Source organism: Microtus oregoni, unplaced genomic scaffold (genome assembly GCF_018167655.1).
Source record: "Microtus oregoni isolate MIOR12 unplaced genomic scaffold, Mior012 000020F_ref0000438, whole genome shotgun sequence".
NCBI lineage: Eukaryota > Metazoa > Chordata > Mammalia > Rodentia > Cricetidae > Microtus > Microtus oregoni.
In genome coordinates this window covers 32,323,116-32,348,654 of record NW_024543079.1, presented here as the reverse complement: position 1 = coordinate 32,348,654, position 25,539 = coordinate 32,323,116, and the positions used below count along the sequence as shown (strand labels likewise).

General features: G+C 41.3%; 1 protein-coding gene across 2 annotated transcripts in view; it reads left to right on the top strand.

Moving 5' to 3' along the window:
• Nucleotides 1-25,539, top strand: part of Plcb1 (phospholipase C beta 1) — a 676,602-nt gene that overhangs the window by 435,916 nt on the left and 215,147 nt on the right. For both annotated transcript variants that reach the window (XM_041670151.1, XM_041670152.1), the window contains exons 4-6: nucleotides 9-146; nucleotides 23,635-23,714; nucleotides 25,400-25,453. In XM_041670151.1, coding sequence (XP_041526085.1) covers nucleotides 9-146; nucleotides 23,635-23,714; nucleotides 25,400-25,453 — 272 coding nt within the window. The remainder of the gene's footprint in view (nucleotides 1-8; nucleotides 147-23,634; nucleotides 23,715-25,399; nucleotides 25,454-25,539) is intronic.

The window sequence follows — 25,539 nt, the reverse complement described above, 5'->3', positions numbered from 1 at the left end:
TTATCCAGGACCCCAAGTTACGTGAACTCCTGGATGTTGGGAACATTGGGCACCTGGAGCAGCGCATGATAACGGTGGTGTATGGGCCTGACCTGGTGAACATCTCTCACTTGAATCTCGTGGCTTTCCAAGAGGAGGTGGTCAAGGTATGGTAGGTGGAGACAACGAACACTGTTGGCCCCATCTGATTTTTAATGATATTGTTTAACCCATATGGAAGACTTTTGATTTGTTTAATAGTTTGATGCATTAATAATCCAGCTGCCAAGTATCCATGTGTTTAAAACAGTTTTCAATAATAGCACTGGGATTCAGTAACAGATTGTTTTCATTAGGGACAGGGCATTGGATAAAATTCCTCTGCGAAACAAAGTGTAGATAAAGCTACATTTCGTTTCACCGGGTGAACATGTTTCCTTCTGTCTTAACTTGGATCCTGTCTCCCACCATTTCTAACTCCGGTTCCATTTTTAACTCTTCCCCTGAGGATGCTCAACTTAACACATTTTTAAACTGGTTTCCCTCACATACACCACACAGATTACCAGTGGTTGTATAGTAGTTATTTGATTAGTATGTGAAATAAGAAATACATTTTTAACAAAAATTTGAATAGTCAATATTTATTCAGCTATAGACTGGAATGGTGATTTAAAAACAGGTTTTCCTTTAGTAACTTATGATGATTCTACTTTAAAAAGGACTGCCGGGTGGTGGTGGAACACACCCTTAATCCCAGCATTTTGGAGGCAGAGGCAGGCAGACGTCTGTGAGTTCAAGGCCAGCCTGGTCTACAAGAGCTAGTTCAGGACAGACTGCAAAGCTACAGAGAAAACCTGTCTCAAAAAAAAAAAAAAAAAAAAAAAAAAGAAAGAAAAGGAAAAAAAAAAGAAAGGGGCCTTCAGATGTTTCCAGATGTACACAGAAAGAGCAAGGATACACAACAAACAAGAAGCTGTAAATTCTAAGGCTTCCTGAACTCAAGTGGGATACTTCCTCTAGACGTTCTCAGCCTTCCTAATGCTGCGACCCCTTAGTACAGTTTCTCATGTTGTGGTGATCCCCAACCATAAAATTATTTCACTTCTACTTCATAATTGTAATTTTGTCACTATTATGAATTGTAAGTATCTGATATTCAGAACATCTGTGTGCTACCCCCAAAGAGACCACAGCACACAGATTGAGAACTGCTTTCTAAAGTGATGATTTGGAAAGCACTGAAATGAACACATCAAACAGAAGGGCCCCACCTCCATCCGTGTTTATACTTTGTAGTACAGAACAGTAGTGACTTTCCATCTCCATCAGGGGTTAAGAACATGGATCTACGGATACTTAGGGGTCTGCATACCATTGGTGTGTCCTTACAGAGCACACAAAGCACAGATCACAGCTCCACAGTCGCTCCTCGTCAGCGTGTGCTGTCAGGGCCTTGTGGTCTATAATTGTCTGATGTCTTGTGCCCTGACAGCTGTATGAGTTACAATTAATGTGCTGGCCTGCTTTGACATCTCTTAATGATTTTTGGCAGGAGTTTATTTCTGATCATTTCTGTAACATCAACTTCAGTTCTTACAACAGAATGGATAAAATACCAACCAGATATACTACTCTGGGGTGTGGAAAGTTATGTTTTTCAAGTGTGTTAAAACTAACCTGTTTTCTCTCTGTAACAACAGTGTATAATGTACACTTGGAGAGAATACAGAAGCAGGGAACTCTGTTCCTGCTGCCATCATCCTGGCTCTGCCTTCCTCCCCATTTTAGAGCCCTGTCGTTAACTCACTGGGTTGCATAACGCCATTTCTCAGTATTGAATGGACAGTGGGTGATTGCAGGTAAACAAAACATTTGCATTTGCAAAACAGCATAAAACTTTCTCTCCTCCAACACACCCACATTCCACTTTCTAAAATGACCAGACTGGGTATTCATTGTATTTCAAATAAAGACATTAATAAGTGTTCTATCAGACAGGTCTTTTCTGAGATTGAATGCAGACCTACTTCCATTGCACACTGATCTGTAAACCTTCTGTTGCTTAGGGCCTTTGTGCAGCTATATTTTCACAATGTCTGAGTTCCCCCTCTCTGTGGTTCCCACATGCTAATTTCCCATAGATTTAAATTTCTAAGTCCGTCATGGTCGCCAGCAGTATGGGATCTGCAAAAGTTACTTCGTTCTGTTTTTCAGCAGCTACGTGAAGCTCCTGGCATCATTAATGAAGTCATATAGTATATTTTACATCATCTAGTTACAAATTTCTTTCGAATTACTCCCCCCATGAAAATGCAACAGCCAGAAATTTAAAATTTGCAGACACTGTTTTCCTTCTAAAGCATATTTTCCATATTTCTGGCTGTTAATATTTTCTGAGTCCATCGCACCTTGTACCTAATCTCAGGTGTCTTGCATAACGCTCACTCTGAAGGAAAGAGTGTGTCATTGCATGAAAACAAGAAAAGAAAAAGGAAAGTATATGACTGTTTCTATGTACAGTGAAAGAGAAAGTTTATTGCAGAAAAAAAAAAGGAGAGCATATCCCAGATGCAGAGCCATGTGGGAGAGTCCAAAGTGGACATGGCCATGGGCCATATGAGAAGAGGGGCAAGGGTAAAGGAAAGAGAGGAGAGAGGGGAACCAGGTGCAGCAGTCAAAAGGGCAAAAAGTAAAAGCAGGGCAGGTAACCAAAATGTCTGGATTACATAGGGAAGGGCAGCACAACCCCTGGGCTAGAGAGTTGGGGTAGAAAGTTGAATACGGATATGCAAGCCATACCCTGTAATAGGTAAGGACTGAGGGATGCTGGGAGAACCTGGTTACCAGGTCTACGCTGATATGTTAAAAAGGCACTTCAGCCATTTGTCCCAGGGTTTGAGACCTAACAGTCACGATGTAAGATGCACAGTAGAACCTTTGTGGTAAGAGGAGCAGGCTCCGTCCTACCACCCGGCTAGCTTAACCCCCTGAAATAATCATACAGAAACTATATTCTTTCAAATCACTGCCTGGCCATTAGCTCTAGCCTCTTATTGGCTAACTCTCACATCTTTATTTAACTCCTTTCTAATAATCTGTATTTTATCACGAGGTCGTGGCTTACCAAGAAAGATTCAGCATGTCTGACCTGGCGGCTGGATCCATGGCAGCTCTCTGTCTGCCCTTCTTCCCAGCATCCAGTTCTGTCTACTCTGCCTACCTAATTGCTGCCCTATCAAAAGGCCAAGGCACGGGGAGGGGGAGGGAAATGGGAAGCGGTTTGTGGGGACGAGGCAGAAATCCTTAATAAATAAATAAATTAAAAAAAAAAAAAAAGGCCAAGGCAGTTTCTTTATTCAACCAATGAAAGCAACACAAATACAGAATGACGTCCTACACCAAACCTGGACTCCTCTGAAAGCTGAATGCTGTCAGACTATTTAAGTAGATATCAGCTCATGCTACCTCCAGCATGTATCTGCAGGATGGAAGTTTTTCTGTACCAGACACACTTCCAATGTTAGGGCTTCAGCTATGAACAAAGACATTTCCTCAAAGAATCTAGGAAAAAAATCACCAGCTAATTCACAATGAAGTTGTAAGCATGGCATGTCTGAGTGCAGACGTATAAAGCAGGAGGCCTGAGAAAGTAAGGGGAAGAGGAGGGTCTGGTCTCTTAATGAGCCAATCAGGGAAGGTCAGGCTCTGAAGGAAGCTGCTCACTTGAACTACTAGCAAAGATATAATTCCAGACGTGCTGAAATTTTCTTGTTTTTGTTTGTTTGTTTTTGAAAAGGGCTTATTCCCTATAGGCCAATCTGACCTCAAAGCTTGAATTTTCTCTAGTTTTAGTTGAACCCAGACTGCCCTCAAACTTGTAGTTACCCTTCGCAGCCACAGAAGTGCTGGAACTAAAATTGTGCCTGGCTGAAATTGAATTTCTAATTTAGTCCTTAAGAAAGTTGGATCCTTTGAGAGACAGATGTGCAGAGGAAACTCTCCCACCTTCCCTCTGTGGTTGGACTAAGAACATAGCACATAGCGTCTCTTACAGTGAAACGACAATCACATCTTCCTCACACAGCCTGACTCAGCAGCCTTCCTGCGCCCTAACAATCAACTCTCCTCTGGGAGTACAGTGTGTCTAAGAAATAGGAATGTAAGCCATCCTGTTCTCCACACATCCCTGCTGTCCAGAAGGCCAATGGTCACATAGTGTTTGCTATCATGTGGCCCTCCAGGACTTCATCTCACCTCCCGGAAATGTCTGACCACTCTGAGGAGCTTCAGGAGAGATAGTGAATGTCATGTTTCTTTACTCTCTTACTTTGACTCCCAATGGACCTGCATTCACAATCTACTGCAAGGTTGGGGGTATCCGTATCCACTAAGTAAATGAAAACACAGGATGAAAAGAATAAATAAACTCTCTAATAAATATGGCTGCTTCATCATCTAAGTAAAAGCCTGGACAAGATATCTTTAGGGAACACACTATAGTTTTTAGACACATCACCATGACTACATCTTCCTTGAACCGCCCCCCGCCATAGTGCCAATTGCCAGCCTCATTCAGAGGCAAATGTCCTTTGACCATCAGTACTATCATTTTGACTCCCATCTCTTCTATTCTAATGTAGACCTTGGACTTGAAGCTCACTCAAACACAACTGCTGCACCTCCCTGATCTATCTTCAGTATCCCCTCTGCACACACTCTTGCCCTCTGACTTTTTCTAGTCATCTGGAAATGCCTTTAGTTATCTAAATTTTGATCCAGCCTGCCTTGGAATTCCCTACCATGAAAAGGTGCTGTAATACTCAGCATCCCCGTACACATCTCGGTTGACTACTATAACTGCCCCAGCCACAAGGACAGTCGCTCATTATCAGAGACTGCATAGGCTACATACAGGTTGTAGACCTAAATCTGCAAGACCTTCTGAGGTGTGTTAATAACTACACTGCACAGAAGTGGTGTAGAGAAGACTGGGGGGATGGGAGCCTCCTGACAATCTCCATGAGGCATTTTCATTGGTGCAGTTGTTCTTTAGCTTCTACCAGTTGTGAACCAGTAGGCATAAAACGTGACTGTAGCCAGGATTACCAGAGAAGCTTATTAAAAGACTGGCTATGGGTCTGGGTGCACAGTCCTACCCAGCGGGTCTGGGTGCACAGCCCTCGCTTGGCAGATCTGGGATAAATTCTGAGTATTTGCATGTCTAACAAGTTCCCAGGAGATTTGCATCCTGAAGATCTGGGCATTGCATTCTAGTGCTGTCTGACCTCTGAGTTTAGTTCCTAAAGGAGTTGGAGAATCCAGATAGGATGTTAAATATAGACGGCAGTTGTTTTCACATATCATGTTAGACAAACAAATACAACTACGAGCTGGATGTGCTTTGGGGACTTCTGTTGGCAGCTTCTCAGTCTAGATTCACATTAAGGAAGAAAAACATTGCACTGAATAGAATCTCAGGTCTTGACCTCTGAACACAATGGGGAGAGGCTATCATCTTACTTAACAGAGCCAAATCGACATTCTTAAGCACATGTGTACACTCTCTAACTTGCAAACATTTCCCAGAGTCTTTGGGATACCTAAGAAATATGGCCTCTTTGCATGACACTTTTCAAGAAACTGAGTCATCTAGCCTCCTTAATGACATTGTGGGAACTTTGCAAACATTTCTTTAATAATAACTTACGTGTACCTCAAGTCAGATAACATTCCTAAGCGGGTATCTCCATGAGCTGTGGGAGAAGGGAGAGAGTAACATGAAGGAAAATCTTGTGGATGCCTCTAGTCTCTATTTCTGAGCAAGTCAGGAAAATGAAAGATGAGGGGGCACAGAATATGATGTAAGTAGGGCAAGCGGAAAATTCAAGAAGAAACACCCCTCAGTGTTCTGCAAGGTCACATTTTAAAATTCAACCCATTAATTAAACAAACACAATACAAGCAATAGAACTGTTGCTGAGAAGACAAATGCAGGCTGTTGTGCTGCTAGGGAAAACAAAACCATTGTAAATGGATTATTTCTCCAGCATGGAGGCCATTTTTGCTTACTGCAGGAAAGAAATAAAGAGGGGAAAGATTTCATATTAATAAGTCCTGAAGTTACGGATACAGGAAGGAATGCGGAAAAGAGAAGAAAACACTTAAGGCATCTACAGATCCAAAATCTCAGCCACAGTCTCCCAACAAATGGATATGAACCCTGAAGCCCGTTGACAATTGGTCAGAGTTTTTATCTGTAAAGGGAAGAAGGTGTTGGGATCCTTCACCCAGTGACTTCTTCAACAATTGTATTAAGCTCTCCACAATGTCCCAAGCTCTGTTTGTGTTACTGAGGATAGAACAGTAAACAAAACAAAGACTCTCTGCTATGTGGAACATGAATTCCAGTGAGGGAGAGACAATCAACAAAACAAAACAAAACAAAACATTAAGGAAGTGAAAAGTGAGATCAACACAAACCAAGTAGACGTTGGGAGTGTTGGAAAGTAGACATTATGTAAATTGGTCCCACCAGACATCTCTATTACCTAGGAAATGAGTTTTCTTTTTAGGTTCTTGAGCTTCTTAATAAAATAAATAAATAAAAACCGACTCAGAAGGAGGCTTGAGGAGGATTTTATAGTGTTTGAGAGAAACTTCACATTGTAGACAAGCTGAAATCCTGAAGGAGGGAGATAGAAAAGAGGAGGAGAGATAGTCATTCCATTTGGCGCAGAGCAAGAAAACATTCCCATGGTGGGTTTGGTAACGTTGTGGCTTCAGGGAAAGAGTGAAAATCTCCTAGCGTGCCAGGGAAAGCATGCTTGGGTGTCTCTGACCAATATGCAGAAGAAGAGGAGACAGGAAAAGGATGGGACTTGGAAGATAGCTCAGTGGATATGAGCACTGACTGTTCTTGCAGCAAACCTGGGTTCATTTCCCAGTATGCACACGGTGGTTCACAATGACCTGTAACTCTAGTTTCAAGGGGTCCAACGCCCTATCTGGACTCCTCAGGCGCCAGGCACATAGGTGGAACACAGATACACATGCAAACACCCATTCACATAAAGTAAAATGTTTTTAAGCGAGAAAGAAAAAGTTCTATATTTGAGAGGTTAGGTCTCAGAAAAGTGGGAAGACTGACGGATGCACTGCAAGGGTCTGCACCAGCGCAGAGGATTGTGGGAAAGAAAAGCCCTTTACCTCATTAGGGAGATAATCCTCTCTTCATAGGGTGTGGACTTCTGGCCTCCTGGCCAGGTGATTGACAGACCCAGACGCACTAAACCTTACAGGGAGGAGAGCATAGTATAGACTATTTGGGGCAGTATAGAAAGAATATCAGCTCTCCATTTAAGTCAAGAGATTGAACTTGTATTCTATTTTGACTAGGGAGAAGTTCCTTGTCTTAATGGACCTCAAGGAAGTCTCAGCACCTCCACCTTCTCATAGAGTAATTTAAAACCTGAGGAAGGGATTCTCTTTCTAGTGTTACCAGGGAAATGTGGGTTGGGGTCCAAAGTCAACCTAAAGAAATCACTGGTACTCAGCAGCCTCCAAGGCTGTTAATCCCTGTAATATCTATGAGTAGGTGATGCCTCAGCAAAATCTGAAGCATCTGAAGGAATAGGCCAGAAATATATTTGGAGACAGAATATTCCAGATAGACAAACATGAAGGATAAAATTCTCCAGCCAGGTAGTGTCTGGTGTGTCTTGAGATGTCACAGGGTACCGATAGCAGGGACAGAGACAGCAATGCTGAGAGAACATAGTGGCAGAAAGATTCTGACTTTTCCTATGAGTGAATGAGAAGCCATCAGGGAGTGTGAACCGAGGACAGATGTGACCTGACTTAGTGTCTGTTCGGTAATGGACTGGGGTGAAGGGTGGGGCACGGGAAGAAGACAACAATGGGAAAAGGCAGATCACTTAACAGACTCTAGAATATTCTGTGTGAACAGCCAGTTATTTGAGTGAAGGAGAAATTTTACAGGAAATGGAAGGGGGTCGAAATCCCCATAGTTTAAAGCAAGAGCCAACAGCAGATACATATGAACCTGAGAAAGAAACAAAAGATGATGTTAACATTTTTTCTTGAGTGTCAGGAAAGAAAGAAGTATCCCTCACTATGTCAGAGGCTCATTTTTTTTTTCGTGTTCATTTTGAGATTATGAGAAATCCAGATGGAGATGTTGAGTGGGGGTTCACTTTGTGGGCCTGGGATTGAACAACAAAGTGACATATAAACTTCTCAAAGGCGTTAGTTAATTGATAGCATTTAAAATTATCCTGGAACTTAATGAAGCCAGATGAAAGATCAGCTGATGAGTGGACCTAGATGAAGAGGCTAGTCAGCCTCGGAGTCGGGAACACTCCAACGTCATGTAAGCCTCAGAAATAAAGGAAGCTGAGAAGGAACAGGCAGCAAAGCAACAAGCAGTGAATGTGTTTCTTTGGAACTCAGGTGAAAAAATACTCCAAGGCTGAGTGAGATCAACTGTGCCATTGCTGCTCGCAGTGCCAAGACGAAGGCTAAAAATTGGTGACCGGGTCTAATAACATGAAGGTCATCGTAGCCTTGTTAAGACTACCTCAATTGAGTCTCAGGTTCAAATTCTGAGCGGAATGGCCTTGAGGATTCAGAAGGAGGAGGCAGGTTAAGAAAACAAAATCAGTTTCCTTTTTGAGATGTCATGATGTAATTAGCAGCAGGGAGATGGGAAAAGCTCCTAGGAAGGGCAGGGAAGTGAGGACAGGTGCTTTAAAATATGAGAAATGAAAGCAGCGTACATAGTAGTGAGGCTGCTCCTGTACAGGAAACCCAAGAGCTCATGCAGGCGAGTAAAGCTGCTGGGATATATCTTTTACTAGACAATAGAAATAAGATTTAGTGTAAGACTTGAGAAAGTTAAGCTTGGGGCCAAACTGAGCACTCTCCTTCTTAAGTGAGGTTTTATTGGAACACAGAAACTCCCATTTGCTTCCGTGTTGTCTAGGGCTGCCTGCACACGACAGAAGGTGAGTTCTTAGGATATAAACCATAGAAATAGCCAAAGCTCAAAACTGCTACTGTTTGACCCACAACTCCAAACTGTCCATCCCTAGACTGATAAAATGGCTCAGTAGATAAAGGTGCTTTCCATTGACCCTGACAACCTGTGTTTGATTCCCAGAGCCCACACTGTGAGAGAAAAAAACCAGTTCCCACAAGTTGTCCTCAAACTTCCACATATGTGTTATGGCATATACATGTACACACACACACAGTACATGCATACACATACATATACACACATACTTGCATGAAAGCACATATATACACATATAACACATATACACACATACATAAATAAAACACATGCATATACACACATGCACACATACATATACACATAAAACATGCATATACACACAAATATACATATAACACATAAATATACACATAAAGCACATACATACACATACACATATACCACACATACAGCACATATGTGCACACATATACATGCACAACACATACGTGCATACCGCAACATGTACATACATACATACACACCATGTAGGGGAGGGACTGCTCCTATTCCACTGCCCCAAGAGGCTGAGCTTAGGTGGGAGCAATGGGCGCTTTGCTCGGGTGAATAAGGAAAGCGCCCTGGTGGTCCTAGTAGCAGTTGAGTGTAGAAGAAATTTTTTTCTGATTACCTCGATTTTCTTACCACGGGTGCCAAATTTTAATCAGCAGTCACTCAGTAAGAAAAGTCAGTATTTGATTTCTCAAGCATTTTTCTTCACTAGTGAGTGAATTACTTTAAAGACCCAACTGGTTAGGTTACTGTGTACTGTAAAAGGAAGGTCATTTGCATCTACCCACAAAATTCCTGTCATTTCGAGTAATCTAACTGACTCACCAGATCAAATTTTCTTCGAGAGGCCAGTATGTCCAAAGAGAAAATAGTTCTCTTCTGCCTGCCCACTTCCATTCTTTATCCTATATCCTGTTTTTCTCTCAGGGTGGGGCAGAGAAACTGACTTCTAGGTGTGTCTGCTATGATGTCCCGAGCCCATGCACTGTGAGCAGCATCCTGTGAGCTGCAGACTCGGAAGCGTTGTATGCCAGAGGCAGCCCGTCTCAGACTGCCCTATGCTGTGTCCACCTTCAGGTCTCAGGGACCTGAGTTACAACTGTTCAGAGAACACTCATTTCCCAGAGAAGCTCAGCCAGATATAAAAATGTGTCCTGGAATTTCGCCCAGAGGAATCCCAATATGTAAAGGAAGCAAAGACACAGCCTCACTGTTTTGCATACAGAAAGCCAAATGTTTCCCAGCCTGTTTACCTTTGGGTCTAGTGAGCTCCTTCCCTAATCATTCATGGTCAAACTGCTAGTGTCAGCCGTCTAGGAAGCCTGGTGCTTGTGGCCTAAGGAGAAATGGGTCTTAACTGTGGTGCCTGAGTGGCTGTGTAATAGGAGACTCACTCATCTCCTTGCCCTGCCTCTGCTTCCTGTGCCATGAAATTAGTGACATCATCTGTCACCTGAGAGGCAGGACTTGAGGTCCAGGCTCTGATACAAAATACTAAATGGTTGGCCATTACCAGTGTGGGTAAACTGTTAATCACCACCTATTTTGGCAGACTTTAGCCTCAATGTAGTTGCACTATTCTGTTGCGAAGCCATGTGGTCTCCTGCTTTAGAGCCCAATGGGTTGAGACTGAGATGTTCAATAATTACCATGAGAGGGAAATTGTACAGTTGCTTAACTGCATAGGCACAGTATTGGCAGATACCGCTGGTTCTAATCTGTAGTGAGCACTAAATTCTTTTAGGCATTATAAAGACACAAAACAAAGCACATTCATTCCATGTAGCCATACTAATGGTCATGAAGCACCTGGAAGAGTGCTCGAGTCCTAACTCTGCCTTGGTAGACCTTTGAAAAGGAAGCACGCCCATATACCTATCACCCAGACTTAAAACCAACAGAGAAAATCCAGCATCATCAGGATCCCCAGCATCTACCTTCTAACAGTCCAGATTTGGGCTTTTTACATTTATCTGTTTTACCTGTATTCAAAAATTTGTAAATGGCTTCATAGAATGTAGCCATTTTGGCCGAGTGGTGGTGGTACACTCCTTTAATCCCAGCACGTGGGAGGCAGAAGCAGGCAGATCTCTGTGAGTACAAGGCCATCCTGGTCTACAAGAGCTAGTTCCAGGACAGGCTCCAAAGCTACAGAGAAATCCTGCCTCGAAATACAAAAACGAACAACAACAACAACAACAACAAAAAGTAGTCAATTTTGTCTGTCTTCTATCTCTCCAGATTTACTAGTTAAGTTTTTTTTTTCTGTTTTATGAGTAGACTTCATTAATTCTCTTTGTTACTTAGGAGTCTGTACTTTCTGCTATAGTTGACAGACAGTTCCTAAATTTAGGGCTATTATAATAGTGAAGCCATACAGCTGCCTTGTCTGGGGGCATACACTGCAAGGTATAATTACATAGATTGTTTTATGTTCTGCCTTAATAGATATGGTCAATTTCTAGCTGCATTTTTAAACGTTATTACAGAGAGAGAGAGAGAGAGAGAGAGAGAGAGAGGAGAGAGAGAGAATGTGCTCTCCGAAACACAGTCTGTGCACTGACCATCAGTCTTAATTATCTCCACTTTCAAAGTAGAACCTCTGCCACTCTGTTGTGGAGAATTTAACTCACTTATTTGAAGATTATGATGTAAGATTTCCTGGAAACTTGCCTAACTTCATCCACATCAGCTGTTTGCCCACCACTCTGGCAGCATCCAAGCTTTCTGCCCCTTCTCATTAGAAGTTCATTAGTTCCCATGCCTCTCCCTCACCTTCTTTCTCCACGATGTTTCATCCAAGCCCTTGACAGAACTTGGTGACTGTCAACTACCTGCTTTTCTAGAAACTTCTCTTTCCTGTCCAGTTCTTCCTGTCTTCCTGCATAAGGTCTCGGACTCACTTGAGATTGCCCGTCTCCTTTTCCAGCCAGAGATCTCAAGGAAATCTCATACTATTCTCTCAGTCTTGCCGAAAACACCATCATGCCTTTGGCTGCATTTATTATTCTGGAGTTGCCTGCTGGTGTGTTTAATGCAGTGCCCTAGATATGTGAGCCGGGGAGAAGAAAACAGCACAGCTAGGTCACTCTTGGGTTATAAGAATCTAGTTCAGTATTGGCATGTCATAGATAGATGGCAAAGGAGTGTCGTTCAGGGTTGGAGAAAAAAATGAAAGAAAGAGGGAGGTGGGGATAAAGGAAAGAAGGCATTTGAACTGTTGAGAACAACGGGTAGATCACATAAGATGCCAAGGCCCTGGAGGCTTTGAGCATCATGGACTCCAGTTGTCTCATCCTTCAGAGTAGATGAAGCTGAAGTTCCTCTATTGGATGGTTGTTTCCAGCTTCCTCCCATTGAATGTTCCTATGATTTTCTGTCCATAACTTGCAAATATTCTGAGTAGGAGGACATAATCAGTATTGTTGACAATGACTTTCCGTTTTTCTAATTGTCCCCAAACTCAACCTGTTCCTACTAAGAACCCTTGTTCCTGCTGCCTGTATACCCATCAATCACTATGCACTTTTTAAAATATGAAAGTCAGCTTCTGCTTCCGAGCAATTGACACCTTCAATTTGAAGAAATGAGAGAAGTACACAGGGAAGGGACTTTTGATTGTTTTAGTTAAGAAGAAAAATTAGCCAGGCATAGAGGTACACACCTAAAATCCTAGCACTTGGTAAACTAAGATAGAGAGTAGACATAAGTTCAAGACCTGAACTCCAATAACAAACAAGTAAATACAAGAAGAAGGAGAAAGAGAAGGACAATTGCAACCAATGAAGTGAAGCTGGAAATTGAGGAGGAACAATTAAAGAGACCTGTCAAGCCAGTTCTGGGCCATTCTTACTTTAATACTTGATACATAAAATGTTTTGAAAATTTTCATTGACATTCTTCAAAATTAATAGTATTATATGTTTTAAACTAATCCCCAAAGACAAAAGTCATATTTTTGTTGTGGGGACATTTACACTGAGGTAAAGATTTGCAAACACTAATATATATTCTCTTCAAAATATAAAGATTGTTTTCATTTCAGGGCCAATTTGTGATAAATAGTCAATAACTCAAACTTTGAATTTTCTTTAAATAAAAAACAATAAAGAAAAAAGAAAACATGCCATAAGTGATATTCCACAATCTGTTTAGGGATATGAGGGACTCTGTATGTGACTTTGTTACAGGTGGCACATATGACTGCTGGGAAAGATGACATAAAAACTATTTATTGTAGGTTATGAGATTTTCAGTCTTTGTCACTCCTGATCCCCTTGTTTAAACTGCCCGTGCCTACACTGTCTTCAGCTCTCTCTTACCAACCATAACACAGGCCAGGCTCAGTCCCCTGCACTCTTTGATAGTCCCTAGAAAACACAATTTTCCCCACAGTCTTTGCCTAAGATTTGTAGGACATTAATAATCAGATAAATCCTGAATTTTTACATTGTAAAAATGTTACCCACATAGAACACTCTTACAAAAGTTTAAAGACTCAGAAGTCAGAAGAGAGAGATTCATAATAAGAGGAGAAAGGGCAACTTGGACTCCGTCTCTTTCTTATCTACAGAAAAGTCTCAGCAGCTGTCATTCCAGGACTATGGAGAAAAGCACTTATTGCCTTCTGTCCTGAAAGTCTCTTTTCCGGATGTGTTAAACATGAGCTGCTTAGAGCCAGCCAAGATTCCACATAGAGGCACATGAGCAAGAGTGAAGGGAAAATATAAACCTGGTTCCATAAATGATTATGCTGTTTGGTTGTGAGTTATCATGTGTGCAAATCCTGCCAGCTGCAGACATGCAGGACAGAAAGCTAGCTCAGTGGTGGCATCTCTCCTGCACCACTGGGTGCAGAGTCAAGCGATTTCTTCCCCACCCCTTGGCATCTCTGGCTTCGGAGGCTTGGTAGCTGAGGATGCCTTGAATGTGTTCTCTTGGACCCAGGACTTAAAGCAGACATGCTGATACAGAAAAAAGAACATATTTAAAACAAAGAGAAATGGTAATCTACATCGGTAGTAAAAAAGACAAGACCTCCTGAGTAAATTGGGAGCATAGGGACCTTGGGTGAGAGTTGAAGGGCACGAGAGGCAAGGACGGGAGCAGAGAAAAATGTAGAGCTCAATGAAAATCAATTAAAAAATATGAAAAAAGAATTTAAAATTAATAATAATAATAATAGAAAGGACAGGAGGGGAGCAGAAGAAGAGAAAGAAGAAGAAAAAGGAGGGAGGAAAGAAGAGAAAAGAAAGACTCACTGTTTTGTTTTGGAGGAAGAAGGACTCAAAGACAATCTGACTTTTTCTTATGTTTACCTCCACATGTAAAGTTCTGGAGAAAAACAATTGTTTGGCCCCCTTTGAGAGAGGCTGATGGTTCTACCTTGATATCAGTCACTGGCTTGAGGAGCTAGCCAAGTGCTCCCTATGAGTAATCTATTCATCACTAAAGATAAAAATAAGTGTTTGAAAATAACATACTAGTAGTTTTTCCTATAGTTTACACTAATATCCACTGATTTAACAAATGTTTACTTGCCCACTGTTGGTCAGATACTGTTTTGAGGGCTAAAGTTAGAGAAATAACGAAGCATTAGAATAGGGAGTAGATGGGTAGCAAAACACATCAGGACAAGTGAAATGTAGCGAGGACACACACACACACACACACACACACACACACCGTACACACACGAGATGAATAACCGAATAAAAACAGACAAATTTCTAACCACTTCATTCCTTCCTCCTTCTTGTGAAGAGTAATTTATAGCCAGTTACTTCTAGTGACGCAAATCTTAGAGTTTATCTTTTCAGAAAGTGAGCAAAGTCTTTAGAAAGAACTGTAGTTTGTAGCACAGGAGTTAGGGAGCCAAGGTACTTGAAAACAAAAAGTAGCCTGTAAAGGTAACAGTTTCTATCTGTATATATTTTTTCTTATGTTTTATCATAATATCAGGATGCATGAAGGTAAATAGTCTCTGGAATTGATAGATCCAAGCTAATAAGATCAATGCTCCTGGTGGTCTCCTCACATCAAGATATTTCCTCATCCCTAGCCGTCCATGTGTTTTCAGGAACACCCACATCAGGAAGTCACATTTTCCCCAGAAACCCCAACTTCTACTTCCCTACGACTGCCCATGTGCGATGGGAGACATTAGAGCTAAGTAAGTTGCGGCATTGGTTTATAAGTTGGATGTACAGCTAGTATAGGTGAGAGTTAGGCCAGAGTGTAGAAGGAGAACTCTTAGTAGCAAACTCCACAGCTCAAGTGTGGCAAACAGAAACTCTAAAACCCAGTGCAAAAACCTTCAAAATCATCTAGAAGAGAGTTCAACATGAAAATAAATGAAGTGTCCAAAGTCAAAGGCAGAGAGTGGCTCTCATGGAGGAGAAGGACCACCAGGATACAGATTCCTACAGAGGAGGACCACCAGGGTGCAGATTCCTACAGAGGAGGACCACCAGGGTGCAGATTCCTACAGAGGAGGACCACAAGGATGCAGATTCCTATAGAGGAGGACCACAAGGATGCAGATTCCTACAGAGGAGGACCACAAGGATGCAGATTCCTATAGAGGAGGACCACAAGGATCTAGACATCTACCAAAGGCCAAGCCCCTCCTCATTTCAAGGAAAAGAAACCAATTTGCTAGTGGGTTTAAAATAAAGTTGGGAGGTATAATTAAGGTATTTAAAACAAATTGATTTCCAAATGAGAGAATTACATTTTAGCAGAATCCCGTCATTATGTTGTAAGTTAATGAGGAACTACCTGTGCGTATTTACAACTCAATTTTCAAGGAATGCAGGTTTAATTCTGTCACACGCTTCAGGTTAGCGAATAAGCAGTGCCACTTAACTCCCAAGAAGCAGCGATTGCTCCCTGTTTCCTTCTTGGCGTTCCTCCCACTATGAAATTAGCTGCAGTTTTTGTTTTTTTAATCTTTCTGTTTTAATACCTTCAAATAGAAATTTTTTAAAAAAAAATAAGCAGGACTAAATAGCTACTAGAATAGCAGAACCTTCTTAATACACATTTACCATCTACAGAGCACAGTACTGAGTCAGCCGCAGGCAAAATGATTAGCATCAGACTGTCAGGATTAGACTAATAGCAAACATCTTCATAAAAGTGACAGTAGTCTGTGGGAGGGGCACTATCCCTAGAATATACCAGGTTGCCTTGGAGCCGTAGGTGTGACTCTTGAGGGGTTTTACACACCGGGAATGAGTCGGGAAGCTAGCTAGAGAGAAATAACAACACTGCGACTTGTGCCGGCACCACTGCCGCCGCCACCACCACTGCCGCCGCCACCACCACTGCCACCACCACCCAGCTGATTCAAAAAATACCCTAGAAGCTCACAGTGACAGCACAGACCTCTCCTTGTCTTCCTTCAACAAGTACATGTACCTGTATTTTGCTTCTACCTCTTTTTGGGGGGAATATCTTAGTCCATTTTTGGCTTTGTAGCCAAATAATTGAGAGTTGATAATTGTAAAAGACAAATGTTTATTTAACTGAACATGTTCTGAAGTTTGAAGTTCAAGACTGAAGACACATATCTGACCAGGACCCTAGGCTGTGACATAAAAGACAAGCAGGTTCATGTGGAAGAGACAGAACATGAGAGGTGCCACGCTTTTTAATATCTCACTCTGTGTCCCATGTCACTAATTCAACCCCAAGAGAATGAGGACACCCTCACACTCCCAAGATTTAACATAAACCCTGAGAATACCATTAACCTTCTGGCCTACTCACATCTTGATGGCCCCATCACCCAATTTCACAAGGGCAATTAAAGTTCAGCATAAGTTTCAGAGGGGACAAAACATATTCAATCCATAGAAAAGGGTTTTTTTTTTTTACACTATCCTCTTCAAGATAAACTTGAGTCTGACGTCACTGCATTGAACTTTCCCTGTATGTCAGACAAACGTTTCTAAGAAGTCTAGCATTGTACTAGACCTAACACCCTAACAGACCTAAGTGTGGAACTTTGCATATGTAGTGCACTGGCCGACATGCACAGTGATTTCCTAGACCTTCTGAGTATTATTTAGCACAGCGCTGCTGTACTTGACTGCAGAAAAGTGGTTGGACAGGAGTTCTTTATGATATAGCCAAAGCATAAAGCAAGGCATGGAGCAGGCCATTGCTGCCAGGACAGAGGCTCCAAACCAACATGAAACTGCTTATACTTGGATGTTACACTCAGCTCTCCTAACTTTCTAAAATCCCATTCCAACATGGTTTGCATTACATTAAGAAACACACAAAACCAACTCACCAACCCTGTAGCCAAAAGTGATGCTCAAAACTTAAAACTATAGGGGAGACATGGGGATTAACTTCCAAAGACAGGACCTCGAAGGCATGGAAGTGTTTTTCTTTTACACTTTGCATTGCACAGTCTAACTCAACAACTAAGAATTTATCACTCAGTTTGTAAAAACAATCAGACATGAATGATGAGAACCATGTAAGGGATGACACACAGCCTTGTCTCAGGGCTCTTGAACAAAATTCAAAGTTTTCTACACCCCCTCCTTCTACATATTGCTTCACCTAGCTCAGGATTTGGCCTCTGATTCATTATAAGATTCTGACTTGAGTGGTGGTGCACGCCTTTAATCCCAGTAATCAGGAGGCAGAGGCAGGCGGATCTCTGTGAACTTGAGGCCAGCCTGGTCTGCAAGAGCTAGTTCCAGGACAGGCTCCAAAACTACAGAGAAACACTGTCTTGAAAAAAAAATATTCTGACTTGAAATTATTGTCCTCAAAGGTAGGTCTACTAGACCAGAGTCAGGACTGTTCTAGGAAAGGTAAAGAAATCAGGTAGATTCTCTGTGGTGACAAGAGCCACCACCTATGACAGCTTGGTGCAGTTCGGGCACTGGCTTCATTGCAGAGGCCAAAAAAAAAAAAAAAAAAATATATATATATATATATATATATTATATATATATACGAAATTTGAAAAGCTTTCAATATATATATATACGAAATTTGAAAAGCTTTAAAAAAAACTTTTAAAATCTACCAAATATATAAAGAAATGGTCAACTACATTGGTAAGTCAGGACGTCAATGAAAACTACTGCAGGATTTCATATTGTGTCAGTTAGATTTGAACAACTTTCCTGAATGTCTCATAACAGCAGATGGCTTTGTTTTAATGCAAGCAATGCAAGTTTCCATGCACTGCCAGAAATAATGCACAGGACCACTTCACTGACCAAATAATACTGATGAAAATGCCAGATTCCTAGAATTCTGTAGGTACTTCACAGTAAAGATTCAGCTATCTCCTAAAATAAAATTAAGCACTAAACAAACAGTTTAAAAGAAATAAGCATAACTATCCATCATAAAAATAGAGATTCTCAAATTATATATTCTTTTTTTTTTTTTTTTTTTTTTTGGTTTTTCGAGACAGGGTTTCTCTGTGGCTTTGGAGCCTGTCCTGGAACTCGCTCTGTAGACCAGGCTGGTCTCGAACTCACAGAGATCCGCCTGCCTCTGCCTCCCGAGTGCTGGGATTAAAGGCGTGCGCCACCACCGCCCGGCCTTCAAATTATATATTCTTGTAGTAGAGGAATATGGGAGTTAAAATGAACTAGATCTATGTGCAACAGTCTTATTTTAAAGAAATAATATTGATTGCAAACAGAAGCTCATACACTGAATTTCAAACATAGAAGGGGCCATAGTAAGAGGTAACAAACCTTGTCTAGGAGGGGCTGAATGGTATTGACATTTCATAGGGGAGGGGCTGTTACAAATAGCCACTATTCCATCATTGCATGAGCACAGCCACAAACAGTGAAGAAATGAGAAGTCTGTCTCTGTTCCAGTAACACTTAGTGAATAAAACAGAGGACATGCCGACAACACCTTTATCCTAACACTTGGGAGACAAAGACAGGGAGATCTCTGAGAGTTCGAGGCCAGCCTCATCTACAAAGTGAATTCTAGGACACCTAAGGCTACACAGAGGAACCCTGTCTTGGAAAAAACAAACCAAACCAAACAAACAAACACACAAAAACCCCACAAAAAACATAGCAAAAAACCAAAAAACAAAAATAGACAAAAGGCTAGATTAAGCCTTCAGGTCCCAGTCTACTGAGCCCGAACTACACCACCCTTATCTGAATGCCATATAAAAATAGACGCAGTGTTGATATTTACCTTTCAAACTGGAGCTTACTGCTGAAAGAGAAGTAGGGAGAACATAGGGAAGAATCGATTATAATTGTGTTGCAACAGTTTGCAATGTTTTAAGTATTAAGAAATATAATTAAAGAACTGAAACAAAATGTTAATGTTTGTCAAATTTGGATTGGTAGATATATGTACTAGTTACATCAGTCCATGTATTTTATATGTATAAAAAATGAACTACTGAAAAATGAAAGGTAAATACATCAGAGCATTTAAAATAACATGAATCAGAAGAGTAGAAAGCAGAAACATTGGCAAGAATGCCATTTCTTTCCAAAGACAGTCTTTGTATGTTTACTCTTCTTAGCCAGAAGCTGAATTAGCCCTGGAGAATGCCTTTCTGTTCTCAGAACTGGGAGCATTTAACTGAACTACTGCATGGATGGTTTTTGGATGAAGGACAGAGATAAATCATGTCAGGGCTGAATCTTTCTCTTTATTCTCTGTACATGAACTAAAGGAAATTTGAGTTGAGTTGGTGCCCATCTCCATCAGGGCTGCCAGACGTCAGCCCTGCATTTTGTGGCTGGCCTCCTACTCTCCCCATTAGATCATTTCTTGTTTCTCCTCTACTTCATTCACTTCATCCTTGTAAGGTAGTTAGTGGTAAAGTGCTTGGCTCCAGAGGCAAACCTAGGTTCAAAATCCAAGTGTCCCTAGCTCTCTGGGCCTGCCTTATGCATCAACTTTTTCATCTGCTAAATGTGCTGTTACCAATAGGCTGTCCTTTCTGAGTTCATTATGAGATCTATGAGTTAGATATTCATAAAACGTTTACAAGATAGCCTGGCTGTAGGAAGTTATAAATTGAATGTATGAATTAAATGTAGTTCAGTGGGTTTATGTATCTGTTTAATTGTGTAGATTAGCTATCCTGGAATTGTCTAGAACAGGACAATGGTGAGGCCAACATCTAAGAGTTCAGGCTTAAAGTCCAAGAAACCAGTGATCTGTTCCCAAGTGACTCTATTAGCCCCAGGGCAAATTATAAGTGCTGCGGATCCATGAGTCCTTTCTGTAAAATGAAGATAATAGCTACCCATCTCCTAGAAAAGTACTGTGTGAGCCTGTTGCTGGATACAAGGGACCCCCCTCAGAACATGGTAAATATCCAGTCGTCAGCAGTGTAATAGATACTCGTGACTGATGAGTATTCAGAGTAGTAAGCAAACACATGAAATCATGTCACAAATTTCAGAACTTCAATAGCTTTCTGAAGTAGTAGGCAAACTATCTTTGAATCTGTCTAAATTGCCATCTGAGATGGAAGGGAATGGAGAAGGAATAGAAGCAGGAGCCTTGAAACTTCAGCACACTTCCACTGCCGTTGATCTTTAGAGGTTAAGTCTTTGTTCCAAGGGAAAGTTTAAACCCAAAACAGGAAACGCCCTTTGAGAATTTTCAGAATTTACATAGCTGGGGCTAAGCCAAGTTGAATGACTGTCAATACTTGGTTTCTGATAGGAAAAGAGCAGGTCCTCAGTACCAAAGACGCTACCCTCCTCAGGCCATAGTAGCCAAGGCTCAGCACTGGATTTATGAAACAAGCTTCCAGTAAAATCCATTGATCCCACAGCGAAGCATGTTCCAAATTCTCATGATGAGTTTCGGTTTGAAGTCCAAGAAACCAGTAATCTGACCCCAAGCGGTGATTCTTATTTTCTTCTACTTCATAATACTCTGTCCCCCTTCTCTCCAGCCATACTGTTCCTGACACAGCTGCGAGGTCTTTGGGGGCTATTCAAAACTCAACAGCCCCAAATCATCTATTTATTTGCTCGAGAAGAGAATAAACAAAGACTGGGCTAAAGCTTCCTGGACCAGATCCTCAACTGCCTTGCCATTCATCTCGCTGCTTTTGACCCAGCTGTATGTTTAGATGTTGATATGCATAAAACACATAAAGATTTCCTGGATATGTTTAGATTCTGATGCAGTGTGGAACCTGAAATCGACATTTTTAACAAGCTTTCTAGGGTGCGACATGTCCACCCTAGGACATGGCCACTCATGTCGTGGTACAGCAAAGACCTTGCCCAGAAACTTCTAAGTGATGCAGAATCTCTTTCTACTCCTCAGCTCTACTGAAGGAGCAGATGCTCTTCAGCAAAACCCTGATGCAAATGCATGTGAAACTTGAGAAATGTTGTCCATATATGGACCAGCTACCCCAGAGCTTAGTTATATATTTCTTTCTTGTACAAGGTGGCTACTGATGTTACTCAAAAATCCTAAAACACTAGTTACTACATGGGGAAAGATTCTAGCGAGGCACTGACCGTGTTCTTTCTTATTCTACTTAACACTGTCAACAAGAGGTCTTTGCTGACTGCTCCCTTGAATGCTACAACGCACTTTGATAAAAGGAGACCAGAGTGCCTGAGGCTTTCTCTTTTTCTTCTTGTAGCCATCACCAAAACTAAGAACAATCATTATTCCACACCTACACTCCTCACCTCTCAGCATATTCAGCTCTGAGCTGCCCTCTGCACAGGGTGAGATCCAACCATTGTCGGTCTTGCTGGGACCTTGCTTGGTTCCACCCGTCTAGCTCCTCTCTGACTGCCCCTGTTTCCTACTCTAATGTTATCATGGAACACTGTAATAAGCCCCATCCTTATAAAACCCCATCTCAGGATCTGCTTCTGGGCAACCCAAAGTAAGATGTGCTAGTTTCTTCTGCAAAGGGGCCATAGAGCGACCAATAGATCTAGAAGACTGGTGCTGACCAATCAGCAGCCACAGCTGCCAGAAATGCCTCAGATTCTGAAATTTTTTCCATTTTTTTTTTACAATCTAATGAGAAATCTTGAGGATAGAATTCAAGTCTAAACATGAAACCAATTTATGTTTCACAATTATCTTCTATATATAATATGAAGGTAATTTTTATATATTTTTATTTTTACATCTATATTTAGACTGACCAATTACATGAAGTTGTGTGAATTTTCTTACTGTAATTTCCCACAGGTGCTTAAACAGGTAAAATAGTGAAATGAGTCAAATATCTTAGTAAAATTAATTTTATGTACTTTTTCCTTTTGTTATATTTGGCTACTAGAAAAATCTAATTTCCATTTGACTCACATTATATTTTTATTGGACATAATGGAAGACTTAGGTTTTTAGCCGAAAGCATCAAATTAAAATTAAATTTCCAGAAATGTTTTTAATTCTTTTTGTATTTGGTATGAAATTATCTCTAAGCCAGTGATTCTCAACCTTCCCATTGGGCGACCCTTTAATACAGTTCCTCATATTGTGGTGATTTCCCCAACCATAAAATTATCCTGTTGCTACTTCCTAACTGTAACTTTGCTACTGCTATGAATCATAATGTAAATATCTGATATGTAGGACATCCTATATGAGACCCCCCCCCAAAGGGTTCACCACACACAGGTTGATAACAGCTGCTGTAAACAAACCCACTAAACCACGCTAATACTGTCGCTGCTACATAAAGTTGCCATAGAGAAATCCGAAGTTTGAGCTTTTATTCCAGAAAACAATATAAAGGAAACAAAGTTTTAAAACCAGTGGCAATATTTATTGCTTGCTGAAATCATCTAATCTTAGTACAATGGCTTTCTGTGCCGTTAATAACATTGTCTTGATGCTGTCCCGTGCACACTTCAAGTTTGGTAGGGGGTGATTTTATCTCCCATACCTCTCCTGTGCTGTTCCTTTTAGGTCCTCACCACATAATCTACAAAGATCAAAGCATCATCATTCCTCCCCTAACTGCTGCAGCCTCCTGGCTGAGATCTTTGCATGCTCAGCCTCAGATTTCCCCTTTCTTTGTTGTCAGGCAACCCCCCTAGTGCTCAGCCTCATCCTGGCTCCCCTCACTGCCCATCCTGGAAATGGGCTTTTGATGCTATTACAGTCTCACTTTCTATATGCGTCTGGCCAAGAATGAGTTAACACTGAGAAAACTCCACGATATGAGTAGTAAAGTTATAAGTTTTTTTCAGTTCTATTGAAAATAAATTTGCCGCATTTTAAACTTTCTGTTATTCTGTATTTGTTTATAATTCTATAAAAAAGTAAAGCCTGTAGAGTTGTTGAAGCACAGCAGTTTTATCAATGAGGAACTTAAAAGACAGAAAAGCATAACTTCACTGATACATTTCTTTATTAAAAGATAATCACCCAGATTTGAATTTAGTTATAACCTTTGAAAAAGAAGAGGGACATGGTAGGAAGTTGTTCACACCCAACTTGAATTAATTTGTCTGTCCTCCTCAAAAACAAACTAAAAGCATATTTTATACCTGAATAATATTTAAACTAACTTAAGTGTGACTTATATCTTTCAGGAATGGACAAGTGAAGTTTTCAGCTTGGCAACAAACCTACTGGCTCAGAACATGTCCAGAGACGCATTTCTGGAGAAAGCGTAAGTCATTCTGATTGTATTGCTAAGGGTGTTGCTTCTTCTGAATCCGTTTCCTTCCTCCTCTGTGAGTCTTTGTTTATGCTGCCTTTAGCTTCTCACATTCATAAACATATATTTCCCTTTGGGATAGGTTGGAGGACAGATTCCTCAACTGTGCAGGCTTGGAAGACTTCCAGGAGAGATGGCTCTTTCTCTCAAGTGTACATCAGGCTGAGGTGGCCTGAACATCAGGGCTTTTGGCACACAAGAGAGATACCTCCAAACTCTGGCAGCTGTACTCGGAACACAGAGTTGCTCTTTTCAAAGCACCCTCTGTTGTGTCTTCTTGTGTTCTCTCTTTTAGAACCTCTTGAAGAGACTGAACAGCATATGCCCTTGTTATTCTAGATTCAGAGATCTTGATGGGTACCACAAGAACTTCCTGCCTCTTTCATTCAAGGGGTTGGTAACAGAATTCCTGACCTGAGAGACTATTGCACCAAGCAACAAAGGAGAGAGAGAGAACAGAGGAGCAAGCAGAAAGAAAATAAGAGGAGAAAGAGAGAAAATAAGATTAGAAAATCACCCTGGAATTGCAACAGCCTTTCAGAAAATGATTTGACCCAGGAAAACAGTGATGCAGGCCAGAGGAGCAGCAGGGAGATGGGTGTGTTCCTCTGGGTGGTTCAGGAGCTTAGAGGACCTTTAACTCAAAACCACAAGCAGAAATATTAGTAGACTTGTTTCTAATTCACTGAGTAGATTTCTCTCTTCCCTCTTGTTCCAGAGCCATACCCACTGCTTTAGATCTCATTCCAGGCACTTTCGATTTTGTTCTTCTGTCAATTTTAGTCACAGGCCTTTACTTAAAGGCTTCATTGTGGAATAATCCCTTCTCCTAATTTTCTTACCTTCAGGATCCTCCCAATCTTCCTTTTGCTTTCCTTCCTCTTTTCTTTTTATCCTGTTTATCTTGCATGCCATCCTTCATCCAACAAACATTTCTAGAACATGTCTTTCTCTACACAGCGTTAATGAATGAGATAGAGAGAGAAATAGGATATGCAAGCTGAGACACATCATGGTGTAACTGGTCAACTAATCATAATCTACGGCAAATGTCTATTCCAGACGCATGAACCCTGTGAGGGCTGCTGTGGGAATTGTAGCACGTGCATTTTGATGAATGTGCTGTACACAAATCTGGATGTGGGGTCTCTGGGTCACAGTCTATGCAGTGTCCCAAAGCAGCACTTCCTGTTGACACTCCGCTAGCAGTGGTTGAGAGTTGTGTTGCTCTAACTCTCTACCTTTGTGTCTGTGGGCTGATGAGAGATAAATCCAGTCCTTATATCTTTTGTGAATTTCTTATGAACACATCATGGTAACTAAGCAGGATGTAGATGGATCTCAGGAACTTAACACTAAGGGAAAGAAGCCAGACCTGAAACACAACCACATTTTATGTGGGATAAAAACAAGTGAAAATAATCTCTGCTGTTGAAAGATGCCAATGACATGTGGAGATGGACTCCAGAAGAAGGCATGAAGGGAATTCTGGGAAGTGTCTAAAAAGACATTGTCCCATCATACCAGCCAGGCACCAACCTGGAGATTTTGATAGTTTGGCAAATTCAGCACACTACACACGCATTCTCTTTCCAGTACCTTTTAAAATGATGACTAACTTTTTTCTCTCCCAACAGATATACTAAGCTCAAGCTTCAGGTCACTCCAGAAGGACGCATTCCTCTCAAAAAGTAAGCTCTGGCCATGTTCACCTGCTCTGTCCCTATGGGTTTGACTTATGTCTTCACCAGGTTGAGTGGGAGCACGGAAATGGCGT